This window comes from Ascaphus truei, chromosome 5 (assembly GCF_040206685.1).
Source record: "Ascaphus truei isolate aAscTru1 chromosome 5, aAscTru1.hap1, whole genome shotgun sequence".
In the NCBI taxonomy this organism is placed as follows: Eukaryota; Metazoa; Chordata; class Amphibia; order Anura; family Ascaphidae; genus Ascaphus; species Ascaphus truei.
Window position 1 is genome coordinate 92413807 of NC_134487.1, and position 23077 is coordinate 92436883.

Consider the following 23077-nt stretch of genomic DNA (forward strand, 5'->3'; position numbering starts at 1 on the left):
GAGATGTAAGTAAGAGCAGAAGAGTGTAAAGCTTTAAAAGTGAGGAGGAGAATTGAGTGCGAGATGCGTGATTTGATAGGAAGCCAGGAGAGTAATTTCAGCAGGGGAGACGCTGAGACAGATTTGGGAAATAGTAGAGTGATTCTGGCAGCAGCGTTTAGGATAGATTGTAGGGGAGAATGTGAGAGAGGAGTCGAGTGTGACCCATAGGCAGCGTACTTGGGCTACTGGGTGAATGATGGTACTTCCAACACAAATGTGGAAGGAGGTAGTAGGGCCAGGTTTGGGAGGAACTATAAAGAGCTCTGTTTTTGCCATGTTAAGTTTCAGTCGACGGATGGTCATCCAGGATATTCCAGAAACATTCAGAAACGTTGGTCTGTATAGCAGGTGTAAAGTTAGAGGTTGAAATGTAAATTTGTGTGTCGTCAGCATAGAGGTGATATTTAAACCCAAAAGATGCGATTAAGTCACCTAGAGAGTGTGTAAAGAGAAAAGAGAAGGGGTCCCAGGACAGTGCCCTGGGGTACCCCCACAAAGAGATCGATAGAGGAGGTGTTGGCAAAAGAGACACTGAAAGTACGATGGGAGAGGTAAGAGGAGATCCAGGATAGAGCTTTGTTCCGAATACCAAGAGTATGGAGAATGTGAAGGAGAAGAGGGTGGTCCACGGTGTCAAATGCTGCAGAGAGGTCCAGTTATATGAGCAGAGTGTAATGACCTCTGTCTTTGGCAGCATGGAGGTCATCAGTTATTTTAGTGAGAGCTGTTTCAGTCGAGTGTGCAGTGCGGAAGCCAGATTGTAGAGGGTCTAGAAGAGAATAGCTGTTGAGAAAGTGTAGCAATCGAGAGAATACAAGATGTTCTTTGAGTTTTGAGGCAAAACGCAGGAGGGAGACAGGTCGATAGTTAGGACGGGTAGGGTCAAGCTTGCTGTTTTTGAGTAATGGTATAACGGTTGCATGCTTGAAGGAGGATGGAAAGGTACCAGAGTAGAGGGAAGAGTTAAAAATCTGTGTGAGCGTAGGGATTATAGAAGGAGCAAGAGGTTTTAGGAGATGGGAGGGAATGGGATCAAGAGGGCAGGTGGTAGAGGGAGAAGGGGAGATCAGCAGTGACATATCCTCCTCCGAGACAGCGGAAAGAGTCAAGAAAGGCAGGAGGAGAGTTAGAAAGCGGTGTGGGATGGGAGGAGGCAACAGATGGGATGTTCTGACATATGGATTCCACCTTTTCCTTAAAAAAGTCAGCAAAGTCCTGAGGTGAGATGGAGGAAGAAGAGGCAGCCGAGGGTGGTCTGAGTAGAGTCAAAGACAGAAAAGAGTCGGCGTGGGTTAGTTTTGTGCGTGTTGATTAGTGAAGAAAATAAGGTTTGTTTAGCTTGAGAGAGGGTAGACTTGAAACAGAAGCATACATTTTTAGTGAATGAAGTCTGCGAGAGTGTGAGATTTCCTCCAGTGGCGTTCAGAGGAACGAGTGGAGGATTGCAGCATGCACGTGTGGGAATTTAGAACTAAAGAACTGTATAGCTGCAGGTCAATTCGTTCTCCATGTATTGATAGGCGAAATTTGGTGACATAATTAGAGCTGGCATATGTTTTTCTTCTGCTTCTGTCTCTCAGTGGAAGTTCATGAATATTCATGAGCACTCCTGTACTGACATGTGCTAGAGGGAGGGCAGGGCTGACAAAGGGGTGTGCCAGAGCTTGTGACAGGACATGAAGGGGCAGTGCCTTAGCAAATGGCTGTTAAAATAGAATACAAGAAAATTGGTCTTTCAAAGTTGTTTTTTTAAAAACAGAAAATGCTAAAAGTTTTTTTTCTTACTACAGAACTGATTTATTAAAAAAAAAAACACATGCAGGATATTGACTGAACTGCAGCTTTAAAGCAAATAGGAGCAGAGACTGAGAAAGAAAGAAGTCATGCACAGAGAGGAACTTGTTAGAAAGCGAGCGAGCATTCCAAAGGACACAGGAGGAGAGGAGGGAGGGTGGCAGGGGATGTGTATGAGGTTGGAGGGGTTGACACCAGAAGGAGTAGAAGTTGCATGTGGGAGGCAAGGACGAGAGCATGTAGAAATAAGGCAGGGACCAGGATTGTGAGAGATATCCCCAGAAGCAAGGAGAAGCATAAATAGAAAGAGAATGTGTGAGGAAGATTTGTAGGGGTGGGTTTTAGTGCAGATGGTATAGCTGTGTGGTGACAGAGGGCACAGGTAATAAAGGAGTTCATGTGAACTGAGAAGTGGGGAAGAAAGGAGAGATGGAGATATATGAATAGTGTTAGAGACATGATGAGGCTGGTGGAAGGAAGTGCATAATTTGAAAATAAGTGAGGTTACATCAAATATAAAAAGTAAATGCAGATTCACAGCAATAGTAAAGTGATGAGATGTGCAGTCTGGGATAGATGATATCCTCCTTTCCAGCATAGGTCAAATGCAGGAATCAAAACCAGTAGGTGTTGTCCACTTTTCCACTTCTTTTTGAACTTCATCTTAAACATGTCTACTTAAAGCATGGCTGCACACAGCAAAGGCTGCTGTGTGTCTGCTTATACAAGTATACTTTTAAAAAGTCACCTGGCTGGCCCAATCAACTTAATTAGCACATGTGAGGGACGTTAAAGCAGATGGGCAAGACAACACCCATCTTAGAAAACCAAGGGTGAACGCTAAATTGAATTAAGACACTTCAAGGTTTGATTTGTAGACAGACAGACAGTTTGAAATATGTTTTGACCTAAATAGACACAGCAAGGGATGATTTGAAGACAGACAGTTTGAAATATGTTAAAAATGCATTTAAAGGGTATTTTGCACTGCTTGAGTTGATTTTCTGTGGTGCAGTTTGTTTAAATTGCAGCTGGATTAAAGCAGCACTACATGCTGCATTGCATTTTTTTTAAATATTTCTTTTTTATTACAGGATTAAAGCAATGGGTTTCCGGAGCTGAATGGTGTTAATTTCAGCTCCGGTACCCCCTGCTTCCTGAGCTACTTACCTCCGTAGAAGGCATTAAGACTACGATCAGGCCGGGGATAACTCCAGTGAAAATCACAGCCCATTCTACCAGGGTAATGGCAATGTCCTGGGCATTCAGAGTGCAAGCTTCTCCTGCCAAATGGTGCAAGGCGGCTGTCTGTCTGGCCGTCATTCCATACATTTATAAGACATTACAAATTGGATGTGCAGGCCTCTGCTGATGCAAGCTTTGGCCATAGGGTACTAAAAGCGTTAGTAACTGAATAAACGTCTGTTTACTGTGACTCACTTACTTTTACCCTCCCTTGGTTTACTACTACTTGGGTATGTCTCAAATGGGCTCATTGCCATGGAGATAAAAAGGAAAATTGTTTTCATACTTACAGTAATTTTCTTTTCCTGGAATCATTCCATGGCAGTGGGCATATCTTCCCTGACCCTTAGTTGTTAATGTACTAATTATATTGATGTATCGTTCAGCTTGTGGGGAAAACCGAAGACTGCTTGCAGGTAGGAGGAGCTACTTATAGGAAGTTCTACCTGCAGTTTTCTGTCCTATCCCGGCCAGAGGTGGAGCTAAACTCGTGTGCCCACTGCCATGGAAAAATTTCAGAAAAAGAAAATGACTGTAAGTATGAAAACAATTTTTCTTTTTCTTGTATAGCACTGACAGTGTATGCCGTGCTGAACATACAGTACAGTATCATTTTTGCAGGCACACGTCCCTGCCCTGTAGAGCTTACAATTATTTTTTTGGTGCCTGAGGCACATGGAGATAAAGTGCCTTGCCCAAGGTCACAAGGAGCCAACACCGGTAATTGGACCAAGCCCCCCATGTTCACACTCAGTAATGTTTTCAGTCTTTACTCACTGAGCCACTCCTTCAGTCCCAGTAAACTTTTTAATATGCTCTTAAATATCATAAAACATAATATGATACACAACATAAGCAATAAGTTGATTTGTCAGGTTGCCAAATACAAATGAACATATAACTTCATGTTAAAGCACTGTACAGTGTAACTATCATTTACAACCTTAGTACTATCTCCAGAAAGCAAAACATTGTGGCCCATATTTATGAAGCAGTTTTCTGGTGCTGGAAGACACCTAACAGCTCACAATGCTGGAAGGTGCATGTGTGGCAGAAGGCTGCTTGGTAGATATGGCCACGTGTGTGTCACTGTAAACAAAAAAGGAATTACACGTTTTAGAAATCTGCAAATGATTCTTGCATTTTCATCCAAAGGCCATCAAAATTAATGGAACCGCGCTCGTGCTGTCTTTGAAAATACACGTTGATAAATCTGAGCCCCTTGCAGCTTTCAGCCTGGATTTACTCCCAAACACTCCTATGTGAGATCTCCCAAAGGAGGTCTCACCAACAAACGACAAGAAAATGCAAAAAGCGCAACAGGGATCAGTATTAGAAAAAAAAATTATATTTAATCTAAAAACAAGGAAACACTATGTCCCACGTAGGAACAGATAATGATCAAGGTTTGTTAAGCTTATTATTAGATTCTAATAACTATAAATGGATACTGTAGTGTAGTAACTGTAATTTGTAAATTGCAATTCGGCAAGTACTGCAGACACTTTAGGCCACGTCCATAGCAGGGGAAGCCGCGCTGAGCCGTACGGACGCTCCGCGCCATCCTCAATGAGGATGTCTTTAGAGGGGGATCACGCGACCGTCCGCAGGCGTGCTGAGTTGGATTTTTCAGCCGACACCATAGCTGTTTTTCAGCGTGCTGTCGGCTGAAAACATCCAATCAGCCTGAAGCAGCGTCAACGTCACAGCGCCGTCACCGTGATGTTGACGTCGGTGCATCGCGGGCGATTGGCCCAGCGACGTCCCTGCCCCGCCTCCCTCAGCCTCCCGCCCCCCTCCCGATCACGCCCGCTGGCTTGCCTGCATGTGCATGAAATCGCACAGGCTTCAGCAGGCGAGCCTCAGCTTCAGCGTGGTTCAGCACTGCTCCCAGCCTAAGAGTCTGAAGAAGCTATTCCATTGGCTGAAAGGGGCTATTTAGTTTGTGCTGACAGCCTCCAACGTGAGCCCCAGACGAAGAACGATGTTGTGAAACGCGCAGAGGTCACGTTGGCGCTCGTTCCCATTGGCTGGTGTGACGAGATCAGGAAGTATGGACTGGCATACTATTAGCTTTCTGAGAAGTGTAGTCCGGACATACATCAGCACCTCCCGGCAGCAGTAATTGCTCCAAACTCCCGGTTAGCACACAACCCCCTCTGTGTTTTTTGTACTTACATTTATATTCTTGTTCTATATACTTTTGTGCATCTAGTGTGTATTTTGTTTAGACATTTCCTTTTTTCATAATTTATTCTGTCAGTTTGTATTTTCTTAAAAAAGTTTTATTATTTTTCATTCAGTTACCCTTAGGCGCGCCCGTGCAGCAGTGGCCCGAATTGATGCGCACATGCACTTTTGTCATCTGGCAGTTCCCCTGCTTCGTGACCTACAGTAGACGTGCCAGGAGTTGCTCACTGCGCAAGCGCGGACCTCAGTCTGCTGTTCGATTGGTTGGAGGCGACCGGGGGGGCGGGGTTTGCGTGCACAGTGCCATGCGACGTGCATCATGATGCTGCGATTAGGCACGCTGTATGTTTTATTATTGGTTAGAACATTTAGTATTTACCTATACATATGTTCATGACATTTTTGATATGTATGCCTTGAGAAAGGGCCGTGCTGGGCCCGAAACGCGTTGGTGGGGCGACTTTGTTGCCATTTTTATCCTATGTCCTATAACCAATAAATAACTTTTTATGGATAACGCACATTCCTCTTCATAACATTTTTTCTTCATTGGATACTCGTGAGTAGTGCTCGGTTACCTTCCTCATTGTTCATGTCTATATACTTTATGAACTGATTTTTTTTCATATGTAGATTTGCATATTCTGTGTATTGTGTCTTTTTGGATTTCTCATCCACGCATTTATCTTATTGTTTTTACAGCATTAATGTGTTTTAAAATGATCATTATCTGGTCCTACGTGGGACAGTGTTTCCTTGTTTTTACATTACATGTATACATATTTCTAATACTGATCCCTGGTGTCCTGTTTGCATTTTCTTGTCGTTTTCATCCAAAGGCCCACCAGACAACTAGTGGTATAATCCCATGAATGAACAGCTCTCTTACAACCACTGCATAGAAGAGTAGAAGATGATCAAATAAAGATTGCACTCATGTCAAGCACTTCCGTAAAATATGCCCATCTGGAGCAGACAGTGTTAACAAGAAATGCAATATAAGCATATTTGCAAATAAAAAGCAGAGAAATAACATCAAATTGCAAAATGAACTGTTGTTGCTGCCTATCCAGTGTATGGGGGGCAAACTGTGAAAGGGTACAGTAAAAGCATAGTGGATTTGTGTAGACATATTGCGTGTTGCTGTTCAGGGCACAGGTAGACCAACAAAGGCGTTATTTATTTCTAAATATGCCTGGATGAGAACGGCGTATTAGTACATCTGCTACGAAAAATAACACAAATAGGAAAATCCTGAAACTGATACCAGCAATGCAGTATATTTCGCAAAAAAGATGAGATGAATAAAAAGCTGGGGTCCAGCCGTAGTGATCTGTGTAAAAAGAGATTAATCGTCAGATGAATGTTTATTAAAATTGTACAACTCAAATATAGCAGATAAATTCCTAGGCTCATTTCCATCTATCCAAGCACCGTACTGCAATGTATTGTACTGCCGTTATATACCATTTTCACTGCAGCTGAGTTTCAGTCCACACACTGAGGTTTATATTGCTACCCTTAGATCTGTGTGATGGTTATGCTGTTAGATACTTTTCTCTAACTCAGAATTTGGTTACCTTGTGAAGGGGTTGAATTGGGGTACATTGCTGCTATACAGTATTTGTTGCATATTGCATTTCTTATCTGAGGTTACTTATTGAGTCCTTACAATAGCTACTGACTATTCGATATATTGAAGGACTATTTACCACAGGGAGTAAACACACACTTTCCCAGTAAATTGTGTGTGTGTGTGTGTGTGTGTGTGTGTGTGTGTGTGTCAAAAGGAGTGCTACTGAGCGTGGCAAATGTATACAACAATAGACAGTGGAGCCCAATGCTACATCCAATTGACAAAACATATATGGTAATAAGTATAAAGTTAAATACTTCAATAACGCTTTGGCCACAGGGTTTAAATAACCAAGAAAATATTATTAGTGAAGTATTTATTAACTTTATACTTATTACCATATATGTTTTGTCAGTTAGATGTAGCATTGGGCTCCCCTGTCTTTTGTTGTATACATTTGCCATGCCTCAGTAGAACACCTTTTGATATATTTATATTTATGATGTGGTTTGTGTTGGGGTTTGAGCTTGCTGGGAAAGTGTGTGTTAATTCAATTTCTAACCGGAAACAGTTGTTTGGAGGTAGATGCCCCCTCCTCCCAGAGTTCACCCCTCCCCACCTTTTTTAACTTGAGAGGTTTTCTCATTTTGATGTATGAACAAGACCTACTATGGTTGTTCCCCTCATACAGAGGTAAAAGGGAAGGTTCACAGTTTAGTGTTAGGACCTGCAAAGTTTGGTTATGCCTTGACGTTGGTATGCAGGCTTATGACGCTTCTGCCAAAGGGTTTAACTAAATAACCAAGAAAATATAATTATTGAAGTATTTAACTTTATACTTATTACCATATATGTTTTGTCAATTGGATGTAGCATTGGGCTCCCCTGACTTTTGTTGTATACTACAGGGAATACTATGTTATGATTAGCATGTGATATGTATCCTATTATATACCCGTATTGATTGGGGGAATATATTGTATTAAGAATAGGTATATCCTATGTCTCTTATGACTATCTCTAAGGACATTTACCCCTTCGGTGTATAATATCTGGTTGTTTGGCAAAGGATGGGCCAGATAATGTTTGTTTAGCCATACCCGCCACCAGTGTTTTAATTATATATATTTTATGCCCTGAATTTATAATTATTTGCTGAAAATTGTATTGTTTTTCATTTTTTGCATATGAATGGGGTATCTGTTTGGATTATACATTATCCTACCCATCTGTGCCCCCTAAGAGTGCTTTACCAGGGATTCTTTCCCGGGTGTTACTCTGTAATATCTGGACCTTGTATATATCATTTCCAATCATTTCCTTCTTGTGTCTCCTCCTCTTCACTCCCTCTTTCTGTTGGGGTCCTTGGCCCTCTGCTCTTCTCACTCCACACCTCTTCTCTTGGTGAACTAAGATAATCTTTTGGCTTTCAGTAACCTTTCTATGCTGATGATTCCTAAATGTATTTCTCCTCCCGACCTCTCCCCCTGTCTCTTATCCCATGTCACCACTGTCTCACCACAATCTCCACCTGGATGTCCCACTGTTGCCTGAAGTTTAACATGTCCAAAACAGAACAAGCAACAGAGAAGCCCAATACTACATCCAATATGACAAAAATACACAGTAAAATACTTATATATTCTCTTGGAAAAGGGTCATTTAGTTTAACCCTTTGGCCAAAGCATTGTAAGCCTGTGAGCCACAAGGCAGACCCAGTTCACAGGTCCAAAACAGAACTGATATTCTTTCCCCCTTCCAGTGCCACCCCTACACCCAAACTCTCCCTCACGGTCAAGAATACCACAACCTCATCAACACTAGAAGCCCGCTGCCTAAGGCTCATCTTTCAATTTGCCCTATCCTTCATTCCTCACATTCAATTCCTTATGTCCTGCTGTCTCCACCTACCAAATATTGATAGAATAAGTTATTTTCTCACTCATGACGCTACTAAAATCCTAATTTACGCACTAATCTTGTCCCGACTCGAAAACTGCAACCATTTCCTAGCTGACATTCCCCTGCCTGTGCCAACTCTGCGGCCATGTCCATAGTAGAACTCACTAGCTTCCGTGCTCCTCCGTGACGTGGCACTTGAACTACAAACTTGTTTGTATTGCGAAGCACGTAGCGCATGTGTACGTGCACTATGCGCATATGCATTGTTGTCATAGTGTTTGTTTCGGCGCGAGCTACTTATCCTGCACTCTGAACTCTGCCTAATCCCATCCAAAATGTTGCTGCCAGACACATCTATTTTACTCTCTGCTCCACCTATGCTGCGCCACTATGCAAATCCCTACACTGGCTTCTCATATCCTACAGAATAAAATGTACAAAGTTCTCAACGACGCTGCCCCCCTCTTATAGCTCAGCCCTCATCCCAAAATATATCTCTAAGCATCCCCTACGTTCTGCCCATGACATCTGCCTTTCCTCCTGCCATAGTACCTCCTCTCACTCCTGCCTAAAAGACGTCTCCCGTGTTGCACCCTCTCTCTGGAATTCCCAACCACGCACCATCTGACTCTCCCCATCTTTCAGACATTTAAAAGCTCCGTAAAAACTCTCCTTCTCAAAGTACTCTATCTGGCAAACCCCTAACATCCACCACTGCTCACTAATCCTATAGGGAACTGATGTGCAGTTGGACCAAACTCGACATTATCTAACATCCCCAAACATCCACACCGCCAAATCTTAATGGGATCAGCTGTGCGGCTGGACCACACTCTATCCTAAGGCATACTCCGTTCCACAATGAGCAGCCACATTGCCTTTTGTTTCAATATTGTCCCTCATTCCCTCTAGATTGTAAGATCTTAACAGCTGGGCCTTCATTACCTTTTATATCTGTTGAAGCATGTTTGTCCTTAATTATTATGTCATTCTGTTTATGTCATTTACAGAAGTCTGCATCCCCATTGTACCATAATGTGGAATTTGTTGACGCTTTACAAATACATGCTAATAATGTTTGGGTGAGAAAGGGTAATGCTACTCCCATCTAAAAAAAATAAAAAACCTTCTCTATTATAACAAACATGTTTTTGTTTATCCAGCGTTTCAAAACTTTCATCAACCCAGTTCTGTCATGTTAGTTTAGTGCTGTGTTCAGCCTCCTTATCCTCTGACAAGCACTCCCTCATAGTGTGAGAGTTTACATAAATGTTTGGAGGGAGGTTAAGAATGGGGAATGTAGTCCCACTAAAAGGAACTGGATTTTTCCCTACATAAATCTGGTGCTGATAAATAGACCTCACTATGTGACAGGAACAATGGTTTTGGGGCTTATTCTATATCCGCCGAAGCAGATAATTGGAGCATTTTAACCGACATGCCTCATTGACTTCGATGGGGCAAGTCAGCCAAAAACGATTCGATCAGCCACTTTGGTTGATATAAAATAAGCTACTATGTCTTTTAAGATTTTCAAGGTCCATTTGATGCACCTAGTACGTCTAGGGTCCTATCACTCCAGGGGGCCCACTAGTAGTAAAAATGCTCATTTTCTAGGTCTTGACCAGGCTGACTGCTCTATCGGAGTGGTCTACCCAATCTAAATGGTAGTGGAGCCCCCTCTATTTCTGGTTCCATCGTTGGTTGGCAGTCGCAGCCATGTGATCGATACTTAAGATTCCCCAATCCCTCCAAGTATGACTTGGTAATACACCTTAAAGTGTTTTTTTAAAAGACTATTACATCAATATTACTATGACAAAAAGATACAAAATGTATAATTATGTTATTGCAAAATGTAACCTGAAGGTAAGACGAGCTACCACAAACAAACAGGATGTCAACAAATACTATAGCATGAACCAGAGTGTATAAATGTAATACATACATACGATTTTCTCACGTTCTGGATTCACTGTAGAAAAACAATATTGAAAGTTCTGGTGAAATAGAGTCGCATTCTATTCATTTATAGAACAGCATTTAAAACACTAAGTTTGCTCCTTTAATGGGATCTTGGACAGTTTTCAATCTCACTGCTTTGAAAATAGAAAAACATTGCTTATATAACTCTATAACGCTGAGGCTACCATTCAGTCCGTATCTGGACGAAAATAACCATTGCTTCTGAGTTCGTAGAATTTACAAAAACTAGAGACCTGATACACACTCTACCTGTAAATAATGGGTGAAAATAGGGTGGGTGCACTAGGGGAAAGCAATGTAGAAGCAAAAAAGAGAGCCCTGTCCGAAGAGGTTATCTTCTGGTGAGGAATTAGGCAGGAAAAGCCCTTCTTGTGTACACTCAGTTACCCGTAAGTATAATAAATGTTTGTGGTTCTAGTGAGTTCAGGTTGAGCAGCCCATTTGCGTTCCATAGTAGTATACTTCGACTGTGTAGCTGTGTTGATATAAACCAATTAGTTCCCTTGCTAGTCGCTAGTAAGTACAGTATATTGAAACACTAGCTGAGAGCCCCGGCGTTGCCCGGGATGTTTGTGGTGTGGGGGTGGCATTTGGGTGGTTGGGTGGGGAGTGGTCCACGCGGCCCATGGCGGTGTGCGGTGGTACTGATGCTGTGGCTGTACTGATGGTGATTGTATCGGGGTGCTGATTTGGGAGGGTTTGGTGATGATGTGGGGATGCTGATGTGGGTGTGGCGATGGGGGAGGTGCCAGTGTGCTGATGTGGTGGTGCTGGGGATACCGTGTGTGTGTGTGTGTATATGTGTGTGTGTGTCTGTGTCTATGTGTGATATATATATATATATATATAATGTGTACGTGTGTGCACACACGTGTGTGCGTGTATATACATGAGTGCGTATACACGTGTGTGTGTGTGTACACGTGTGTGTGCACACGTGTGTGTGCGTGTGAACACGTGTGTGTGTTTGTGTGTACACGTACGTGTGTGTGTACACATACGTGTGTGTATATACACGTGTGTGTTTATACATGTGTATACATGTGTGTGTGTGTATACATGTATGTGTGTATACATGTGAGTGTGTATACATGTGTGTGAGTGTGTGTGAGTGTGTATACGTGTGTGTGAGTGTGAATACGTGTGTGTGAGTGTGTATGAGTGTGTATACGTGTGTGTGTGTGTGAGAGTGTGTATGAGAGTGTGTATACGTGTGTGTGAGTGTGTATACGTGTGTGTGAGTGTGTATACGTGTGTGTGTGTATATGTGTTTGTGTGTATACGTGTGTGTGTGTGTACGTGTGTGTGTGTGTATACGTGTGTGTGTATACGTGTGTGTGTGTGTATACGTGTGTGTGTATACGTGTGTGTGTGTGTATACATGTGTCTACGTGTCTACATGTGTGTGTGTATACATGTGTCTACATTTGTGAACATGTGTGCGTGTACATGTGTGTATACATGTGTGTGTGTGTGTGTGTATGTATACGTGTGTGTGTGTATACATGTGTGTGTATACGTGTGTGTGTATACGTGTGTGTTTGTGTATGTGTGTGTGTGTGTTTGTGTACGTGTGTGTATACGTGTGTGTGTGTATACGTGTGTGTATACGTGTGTGTATACGTGTGTGTGCATACGTGTGTGTGTGTATACATGTGTCTACATGTGTGAACATGTGTGCGTGTACATGTGTGTGTGTATGTATACGTGTGTGTGTATATATACATGTGTGTGTATACATGTGTGTGTATACATATGTGTGTGTATACGTGTGTGTGTATACGTGTGTGTGTATACGTGTGTGTATACATGTGTTTACATGTGTGTGTGTCTACATGTGTGTGTCTACATGTGTGTGTGTGTGTCTACGTGTGTGTGTGTGTCTACATGTGTGTGTGTATGTGTGTGTCTACGTGTGTGTGTGTGTCTACATATGTGTGTGTGTGTCTACATGTGTGTGTGTGTGTGTCTACATGTGTGTGTGTGTGTGTGTGTGTGTCTACATGTGTGTGTGTATGTGTATGTGTGTGTCTACATGTGTGTGTGTGTGTGTATGTGTGTGTCTACGTGTGTGTGTGTCTACATGTGTGTATGTGTGTGTCTACATGTGTGTGTATGTGTGTGTCTACATGTATGTGTGTGTACATGTGTGTGTGTGTACATGTGTGTGTGTACATGTGTGTGTGTGTGTGTACATATGTGTGTGTGTATGTGTGTGTGTTTGTGTGTGTGTCTATGTGTGTGTGTGTGTGTGTGTGTGTGTGTGTATGTGTGTGTCTACATATGTGTGTGTGTATGTCTACATATGTGTGTATGTGTGTCTACATATGTGTGTTTTTCTACATGTGTGTATGTGTGTCTACATGTGTGTGTGTGTGTCTACATATGTGTGTGTGTGTGTGTGTATGTCTACGTGTGTATGTGTGTGTGTGTGTATGTGTGTGTCTACATATGTGTGTGTGTGTGTGTGTGTGTGAGTGTGTATGTGTGTGTCTACATATGTGTGTGTGTGTGTGTGTGTGTGTGTGTGTGTGTGTGTATGTGTGTCTACATATGTGTGTGTGTGTGTCTACATGTGTGTGTATGTGTGTGTCTACGTGTGTGTGTGTGTGTCTACATGTGTGTGTGTGTCCATGTGTGTGTGTGTGTGTGTGTGTCTACGTGTGTGTGTGTGTACATGTGTGTGTGTACATGTGTGTTTGTGTACGTGTGTGTGTGTACATGTGTGTGTGTGTCTACGTGTGGGTGTGTGTCTACATATGTGTGTGTGTGTGTGTGTCTACATGTGTGTGTGTGTCTACATATGTGTGTTTTTCTACATGTGTGTATGTGTGTCTACATGTGTGTGTGTGTCTACATATGTGTGTGTGTGTATGTCTACGTGTGTATGTGTGTGTGTGTGTGTATGTGTGTGTCTACATATGTGTGTGTGTGTGTGTGTGTGTGTGTGAGTGTGTATGTGTGTGTCTACATATGTGTGTGTGTGTGTGTGTGTGTGTGTATGTGTGTCTACATATGTGTGTGTGTGTCTACATGTGTGTGTATGTGTGTGTCTACGTGTGTGTGTGTGTGTGTCTACATGTGTGTGTGTGTCCATGTGTGTGTGTGTGTGTGTGTGTCTACATGTGTGTGTGTGTGTGTACATGTGTGTGTGTACATGTGTGTTTGTGTACGTGTGTGTGTGTACATGTGTGTGTCTGTGTCTACGTGTGGGTGTGTGTCTACATATGTGTGTGTGTGTGTGTGTCTACATGTGTGTGTGTGTGTCTACATATGTGTGTGTGTGTCTACATAAGTGTGTGTGTGTGTGTGTCACCATGTGTGTGTGTGTGTGTCTACATGTGTGTGTGTGTGTGTGTGTACATGTGTGTGTGTGTGTGTCTACATGTGTGTGTGTCTACATGTGTGTGTGTGTGTCTACATGTGTGTGTCTACATGTGTGTGTGTATATGTGTGTGTTGGAGGAGGGACGGACGGACGGAGGGATGAGGCCGGAGAGGAGGGAATGTGTGTGGGGGGGAGTTGCTTACCTTAGAGCATACAGCTCCTGCAGGCCGGGGGAGTCGCACCCCAGCTCAAGTCATCTGCTAGGGAGGAGCAGGGATCGGACGGGAGCCGGACGGAGAGCACAGAGGGCATGTGGAGGGAGAGAGGGGGGGGGAGCTGCACGGAGAGCACAGAGGGCATGTGGAGGGAGAGAGGGGGGGGGAGCTGCACGGAGAGCACAGAGAGCATGTGGAGGGAGAGAAGGGGGGGAGCTGCACGGAGAGCACAGAGGGCATGTGGAGGGAGAGAGGGGGGGAGCTGCACGGAGAGCACAGAGGGCATGTGGAGGGAGAGAGGGGGGGGGAGCTGCACGGAGAGCACAGAGGGCATGTGGAGGGATAGAGGGGGGGGGGAGCTGCACGGAGAGCACAGAGGGCATGTGGAGGGAGAGAGGGGGGGGAGCTGCACAGAGAGCTGAGCCCGGAGAGCTGCAGAAGGCATGTGGGGGGTCCCTCCTGCAGGTGAGGCAGCGGCGCCGAGGAGCAGGCCGGCGATGCCCATGGGTAGCGGTGTCAGTGGCTGGTGAGTGTGACCAATGAGTTGTGCACGGGCGGGCCAAAGGAGAAATCTGATTGGCCGGAGGCTGAGTGACAGACCGACGGACCAATCAGATTGCCCCTAGACACGGACATACAATGGTTTCAAAAATATAGATATAGATAATAAAAACAGTTTTACTACTCTATAGTGCAGCCATATTCCGCTTAGTAGCAGTTCTATACTGACCTATCTTCAGTGACATTATCGCTGTCGGACTGCAAAAACACTGTAAATAGCTATTCAAGGAATTTGTACCTTTTGTTCGTCTCCGATTTATTTTAAGTCTAGATTAATTCAGGGGAAACCACGAGGCATCTGTAAGTGCCTCATACCTTCTAACCGGCTTCTCAGCTCCAGCATCTCCTCTCTGCGACGTTGCGGTGTCACGTTGCCATGATAACGTGATGTCGCTGAGATGAGGAGCAGGAGGAGATACTGCAGCACGTAAGAGGCCCAGCGCTTTCCCCCGGCACCAAGTCACGCAAAATTTCAAGCCTACTCTGGTCGTACTATAGAGTAGTAAAACTGTTTTTATTACCTTTCAATATACTGTACTTACTAGCGACTAGCATGGGGACTAATTGGTTTATATCTACATAGCTACACAGTTCCAGGTATACTCATATTGAAGTCCTACTCAGAAAGTTTAAACATGTTAAATTAACTTAGAACAAATCTTTTTTTTTTTTTTTTTACATGAAAGTTGCTTTTCGTGTTGTTAATACTTTACATAGTTGCCTTGCGGCTTATTCCTGCCTTTTAGGCCAATCAAGCCTCCTTACTTGGCATATCATAGCTTGTGTTGAGCGGGCCAGCTTCTTACTCTAAGTGATTACTGATGCACGAATATACAAACCACCGTATATTGTTGGTTGATGAAGCAACAGGGCTTACCCTTTCCATTTTGGTAATATGTGTAACACTGAACTACAAATCTTAATCATATCTAAGCAGTGATATAATATGCAAATTGTCAGTCCATGCACTTACTGCAAAGCTTGTTTTTGCAACTTTCATTTGGACAGTCACTGCATGGGATTCCTGTTTGATAGGGCCTTCTTGGGTAGTTTCCACTGTAAACACGAATAAAGAATCTTTTACACCCACCTGGTGGGTTTATGACAGTTTATCTTGCTATTGTATGATCTAAAGTTCATAATTACCTATTTTATATAAATATTCATTTATATAGTTCTGATGTGCTTATCTAACAATAATACCGTAAAAATGTATAGAACATATATTAACATTATACTGTAGTATAATATCTATGCCAAGAACAGTTTATAGTTTAAACAGTCTGTTGAGAGACTAAAGACACTACAGCAATCATTGTAATTCCATTAATTTATATCCAAAAAGGTAAGTGGGTGTTTTGAAGATACTGAAATGCTTGCATGTAAACCTGAGTTTTCAGATGGTGTTTAAAATGGGAAGAAACAGTACTTACAGGATACTAATGGGAAATAATATCCACAGTTAATTAGGTGCAAGTGGTAAAGAACAGTAATGAAAAGTGGATTAGAAAGAACACAGCCTTGAGCAGAGTTTAAGAGGCGAGCAATAACAGTGTGAAATCACAATACTGATATCCAGAGCAAGGGATGAAAGAATGTTGAAGGTGAAATGTAGAACTTTGTAAATTCAGAATTCAATATGACGAAGAGGAGCTCAATGAGGAGAGACGCAGTGATAGGTTTAAGAGAAGGCAAGATGCTTCTAGTAGCAGCATTTTAATAGACCACAAGGGCGAAAACTGTGATCCAGTGAAGAAAAGTTAGAAGATAATAATAGTCAAGAAAGCAACGTTTAAAAGCAATTGGTTGGAGAGGCAGGGTGATGGAGAAACAAATGAAGTCAAAGATGTTCGTTCTAAGCTTTGGTGTAAATTTGCATGCTTCAAAGACAAAACGTATCGGAGTGGATGGAGCTGAATAGGTGGCTGAGTATATGGAATACGGTGGGAGCAAGAGGTCTTATGTTAAGGAATGAGATCAAGTGGGAGTACATTTCGAATTAAAGAGCAATTGAGGTATTCCTTCCACTGTAGAAGCTGGAAAGGAGTCCCGGAGAGTAGTGTGTTTATAGAGACAAGTAGTAGTAAAGAAACCTGCAGAAAATAAATATTAGAATCCAGCTTGATTATTTGTACTTGATTAGCACAACTCAAACAAAACATAAACATTAGTTTTGATTGCAGATTCGGTTTTTATGTATTGTAATACTCTAAATAGGACTAAAAACTATTTCCCATAAATAGTTTTCCACATTTTATTAAAAATTACCCGCACAATTAATTTACTCCAAGGTGGATCAATCCTAGTGTATAGCTGCCTCCTTTATTAAACCGTAAAGCCTTTTATAATTGGATGATATGTAAGGGTATAATCACTAAAGCTTGATAGCAAGAACATAAAAACTACCAATTTAAGCTCCTATTCAATATTTTGGGCAATGAATGGGACTAAAATCATCTCCAGCACAGGGAATTCCCTTCAAAGCATATTGAATAGGGGTCCTAGTTGAATAAACGGTCCATTAGGTTCAGTAATCTGTCGCTATTAAGATCAAAAAAATGGATCTTTTAACAAAATACTTCCTAATGCTATAATAAGATAAAGGGGGGTGTCTTTGAAATAATACTACCTGCTAACTTCCATTATGGAGCATTATGGTCTAAAGTCTTTCTAATTAAAAATATGTTATAGGCATAGTCTCATAGACGTTTCCCATGCGACAGTCTGATAAATGTGACCCATATTTCATTGTCCTGTCCCAAAATTAAAACAATTTTGAAACAAATATGAAATTGGCTAATACATCTATGAATTTTTTTTTATCTGGTAAGTTATCTCTATTGAATCTATTAATTTATATAAAATGAAAGATACTTTTGATAAATACCATTCTTCCTATATGAAGAGTAAAAAAAAATTGGGTTGAAAGATGTAAATTAAAGAGATATGCTGAAACACAACCATGTACAGTTTATATGTTAGCAGTTATATTTTACGTTAACTGTGAATGACTTGTGTAAAGGCTACAATTCGTATTTAGAGATGCAATATCATTGACACACAAGTGGCTTGTAAGAAGTGATTGGTTTTTGCAATCTAAACTGAGGCAATTTGAGCCCTAGTAATGATAAGGCGTGTTAATGTTACCCTTTTACTGCCAGAGAGGCCTGAAACACATTGCATAGCAATGCATTGCAGGTCCCTATAACAGCAGGAGGATTCAAATGGATCATGTGGGTAGCAACCTCATGTAGTACAGTCGATCCTCATATAACTAATAATTGGTGATCAAGAAAACGCTAAGTTATAGCTGCAAGCTGTAACTTCTGCCAGCTGTCAGGCTTGTAGTTTTTGGTTTATTTTTTAGGGAACACCAGAAATTGTTTTTTAAAACACAATTGAAATGACCGAAACTGGTAGTACACACTAAACTGCACATCTTATACTTTTGCTTTCTTATATGCTGTATACTGTACTTACGGTGGTCCATAACTGCAACAGAATATATAACTTTTCCCACACTTGAGACCTGCACAACCAACTTTATAAGAGTTATCCCAAACAACCTAGGAAAAGTAGAGACACATTTATTGCAGGAATATGATTTAATACTCAAAATGTAGCAGCATGCCAAAAGCCTAATTCTGAAGTTAATTAACACACATTCCCAGCAAGCTCAAACTCCCACACCCACCACATGATGAATATATATTTATGTCAACCAGAGAGCTACTGAGCATGGCAATGGTATACAACAAGAGACAGGGGGTGCCCAATGCTACATCCAATTGACAAAACATATATGATGAAAAGTAAAAAGTAAAATACTTCAATAATAATAATAATATTAAATACTTGGTTATTTAGTTAACTAATACCTCGGAATACACATGTGATGGCGCGGGATTACTTCCAACCGTTCCGCCTAAAGACACGAGTGCAGGCGAGTGCATAAAATGGCATTTTAGTGTTTCGGCTTTTAAACACCTGAAATTGACACAGTAGCACAGTACTGTACACATTACAATTCATTCATTTCATTGCATATAATTGCACACAATCCATAAAATTCAAATAAAGCAACCGCGATAAACGCGCGTGCCTGGGGCGATTGGCCACGTTCATGCCGCGTGGAGTACAGCAGCGCACACGAAAACGGCGCCGTGATGCCTTAAAATAACGGCCGCTGCATCTGTATATGCAGATTAGAGCATTTACCACATGGAATATACAATGTTGTCATATGTTCCCCTTCCACTATCACTTTTCACATAAGTCGTTATGTGCTGAGCGGCTGAGTGGTTAATTGAAACATGAGTACTTGTGTATTTAAATATTGATTGATATGTATAGTAATGGCTATAAATAGCCAGCTATGGAGATATGCCACATGATTTCTGACGAAGCTTAGCAAAACGCATTGAATCAGCTCTTCCTGGAAGGACTGGTGATCATATCATTGACAAGTACTGGCAGTCGAGTGGAACCGAACGACCGGAGAAGCCGCATCCGCCCTGAGTAGAGCCGTCACAGGACGTGACATATGCGGATGTGAAACAGGCAGCAATCGGTCCGGCCAGACTCCAGCGATCTACGGTTCTCTCCCATGAACTTTAACTGTTGCGAAATGTGAGTGAAACCGTCTTATCTGTGATTGTGTAATATACTTGATTTCATCGTACCACACTATTGCGAGCTCTCCTTTATTTTATACTAGCTGAGAGACCCGGCGTTGCCCGGGATGTGAATTGTTGTAAATGTTGTATTGTAAACTTGTAATGTTATGTGAATGTTATGTAATATTTTGTAAAATTGTATTTGTAAAAGAAAAACAGTAGAAAGCACATGTATATTTATTTTATATTTTTGGGAGAAACACATACCGAAGTGGTCTTAAAGAAAATACTTCAGAGGGTCTATTGAAGGGCTCACATCAGAGAGAGATGGATCTCTGATATGCCATTTTTAGAGAACAAATCTGTGAGTGAGACCAACACATTTATTTGTAGATTAAATTACACTTTATTACTGGCTACACCATTATTTGTAGTTTCTATTTTTATATACATCATCCCCCATATTACAGGCATACCCCACATTAACGTACGCAATGGGACCGGAGCATGTATGTAAAGTGAAAATGTACTTAAAGTGAAGCACTCCCTTTTCCCACTTATCGATGCATGTACTGTACTGCAATCGTCATATACGTGCATAACTGATGTAAATAATGCATGTGTAACAGGCTCTATAGTCTCCCCACTTGCGCACAGCTTCGTTACAGGTAGGGAGCCGGTATTGCTGTTCAGGACGTGCTGACAGGCGCATGCGTGAGCTGACGTTTTCCTATTGAGCGAGATGTACTTACTCGCGAGTGTACTTAAAGTGAGTATCCTTAAAGCGGGGTATGCCTGTATATGGTATCATGTATGTAGAGGGAGAAAGGGGGTGGCCTGGGATTAAAGGGGTTACACCCCATTTGGCCATCCCCTGACCTCACCCGGGAGTCAAAGGGTTAACTGGGCTAAGACCCAGAACGGTTATTTAATCCCTGTAATGACATGTACATGTGTATTCCCCTGTTTTATTGTAACGTCTGGTCTGCAGCACACACACACTGGGATACATCCGGGAGCACAAGGGTTAATAGTTGTATAGTGATTATAGCCCTTTGTGTAATTTTCCCGCCTTTTCAGGCACCATTTTGCAGGTTCCCATAGGCCGCCATTAGGGCTCAATGCTTTCTAATGGTGAATCTTGCTGTGGAGTCCTGTTCCTGAGAAGACCAGCAGATGGCGTCCGAGAGGGAGAGCGGCGGTTTCCCATTGAAAGACAATGGGCTCATTGACTTCAATGGAGAAACCCTCGAGAAAGCTTTCCAGGAACGAGTTTGCTGCCGTCCAAACCGCTTAACCGCAAAGCGGATACAATTTCAATAGAAGAGCTTTGATCACTTACAAGTCAAGTTCAACGACAAGTGGCGTGAGAATAAACAGTTCTAGGGCCCCTAGGAATAAAATTCTTGCTGTCCCTAGTTCCTAGACCTCCCCCCACTCGACCACAACTGGGTCCCCGTATCCTGAACCCCCGATAAGGGTCGAACCGGGAAGAGCGGGCCTCGCCATAGGTTCCAATGGCGGCGGCAGAACCAGCTCAGGAAAACGGCTAAGTGTCAAATGCAGAAATTTGGTATTCCATAGCTCCGGTTCCGGAGGGGCCAGAGAGTCAGGGTTTGGGGTATCTGTAGCCAGTGCTCCGGCATCGCTGCAGAACCATCCTTGACCCTCTGGGACCAACCCGACGGAGTATGGACCCCCTTGAAAGTTCGGGATTTTTCCCATAGACTCCAATGGCGGCCAAACCCCATTGACCGGCTACGGCGGAAAACTCCCATTGACTTCAACGGCGGCATCGCCCCGTTGAAAGTCTATGGCGGGGATTCCCATAGCCGCCAACGGCGGCGGTTTGCCATTGAAAGTCTATTGCGGCGAAGCGCGTTGTTTTCAATGGGGATTTAGTGAAAAACCGTGATTTAATTTACAGCGGAGATTTGTGTATTAAAATGTAAAACGGTTTTAAGTGTATTTGTGTATCTCCGGTTTCCCAGGTCGTAGCAGGTCGCAAATTGGACCATAGGGTGTCCCAGTTCCGGCATTGAGAACTGGGAAGTTTGGACCTGCTGGACCCAAAGGAACCGGATATTTTAATATGTTCATGTTTTATCCAACATACTGTATTCCGAGATATGGGTAAAACTCAGAGGAAATTCCTTTGCATACCAGGGTAGCATATGGCCAGAAAGGCGACCCAATGTCTAGGACTTGAGTATGTTTCAAAGGAGTTTGTCACCTCCACTATTTGCATGAGGGTGGAGACTACTTCAAGTGTTCCAGAGCAGTCTTCAAGTGTTCCATTTCACACTTCACAACAAAGGATTTCCTGCAAGGTACTCCGTTTGGTAGACTAGCTGGCATTCCTGATATAGAGGAGGGGTTATAGAAATGGGCAGTGTTCGACAAACCTATATATTTGCTCGCCCCGGGCGAGTGGATTTAACCCCCGGGCGAGTAAATATTGGCCCAAGCGGCACACGTTTGGTACTAGGTGGCGAGTAGATTTTTTTGTGTGGCGAGTAGATTTTTTGGTGATTTGTCAACCACTGGAAATGGGACCCCAGAGCTCTACTGCGCATATACCAACTAGCCGGGGGCATGGGTCAAAAAGTGTTCCCACGTTAACCACTGGCTAGAGTTAATTGCAAACCAATCCACGGTACTCAATGTTAAGGATAGGGCACAAAAGGTTTATAAACTGATGTTCACCCTGTATCCTTGGTCTTCAATTTATCATCTGAATGCTACCTGATTGCGAGAGAATTGCTATGCTATATACTTCTCATTCCCCAACCCCAAAGTAAGTGTACTTCTTGTTTGTTACTGTATTATTCGTGTGTTCACCTATCCAAAGGAATAAATTTACTTTGTTATATCTAAGACTCGTCCCAGCTCAGACCCAGTGATAAATATATATCATCTGTTATATATATTTATGTGTGACTATACAGCCTGCCATAATCTCACCGTGACAGGCGTGTATAATAACTGGTGGCAGCGGCGGGATTGAACTGGACCTAGATTACAGTATTCTGCGGGGTACTGTGATCTAGCAGGAACTTGATGGTAATTGCGAGTTCCTGGGTCTAAAGATATTGAACACACGTTAATGCAACAAGTAACGCAAGTTGTCACACCACCTCACCTGCTGCGACCCAGAACAATGAGTGAAGCGGAGAATGCCTATTACCTGAAAACTAGAAATCAGCTAAAAGACAAGTGCCGTGCCCATGGACTGGAATATGTGGACCAGGAGGTCGAGGACATGATTGCCGCAATCACAGCACATGAAGCCCAGCATGCAGAGTCTCAGGATACGACTCAGCTTGCCCTTGTGCAGCCGCCCGGAGATCAGGGACTGAACCCAGTGCCGGAGCGGCAGGATCCCGGGGAGGGGACAAGTGCACCTCCCAGGACAAGTGCAACACGAGGGGCACTGATGGCTACGGCCACCAGTCCGTTTACCCCTGAAATGTTGGCACTGATTACAAAGTGGGGAGGCCGAGGGACAGCGGAGGAGCGGCTAAAGTTTATCTCAATGGCAGTGAACAGACCCGCTTATTGCCCCCCGGTCCAACCCCGCAAAGATGAACTCCAACTGGACAAGCACAGTCTCACCAAGTACG

At 42.8% G+C, this 23077-nt stretch overlaps 1 protein-coding gene across 2 annotated transcripts in view; it reads right to left on the reverse strand.

The window, feature by feature from the left end:
* Nucleotides 1–3874: 3874 nt before the first annotated feature.
* GLIPR1 (GLI pathogenesis related 1) overlaps nt 3875–23077 on the reverse strand; it is a 42785-nt gene continuing 23582 nt past the window's right edge. Inside the window, exons 3-6 of one of the 2 annotated variants that reach the window (XM_075600221.1) lie at nt 18319–18404; nt 15812–15894; nt 10702–10724; nt 3875–6604 (exon numbers count right to left, since the gene is read on the reverse strand). In XM_075600221.1, coding sequence (XP_075456336.1) covers nt 6497–6604; nt 10702–10724; nt 15812–15894; nt 18319–18404 — 300 coding nt within the window. In that variant the 3' untranslated portion in view covers nt 3875–6496. Of the gene's footprint in view, nt 6605–10697; nt 10725–15811; nt 15895–18318; nt 18405–23077 lie in introns of both variants that reach the window. The other variant, XM_075600220.1, reaches the window with a different exon arrangement.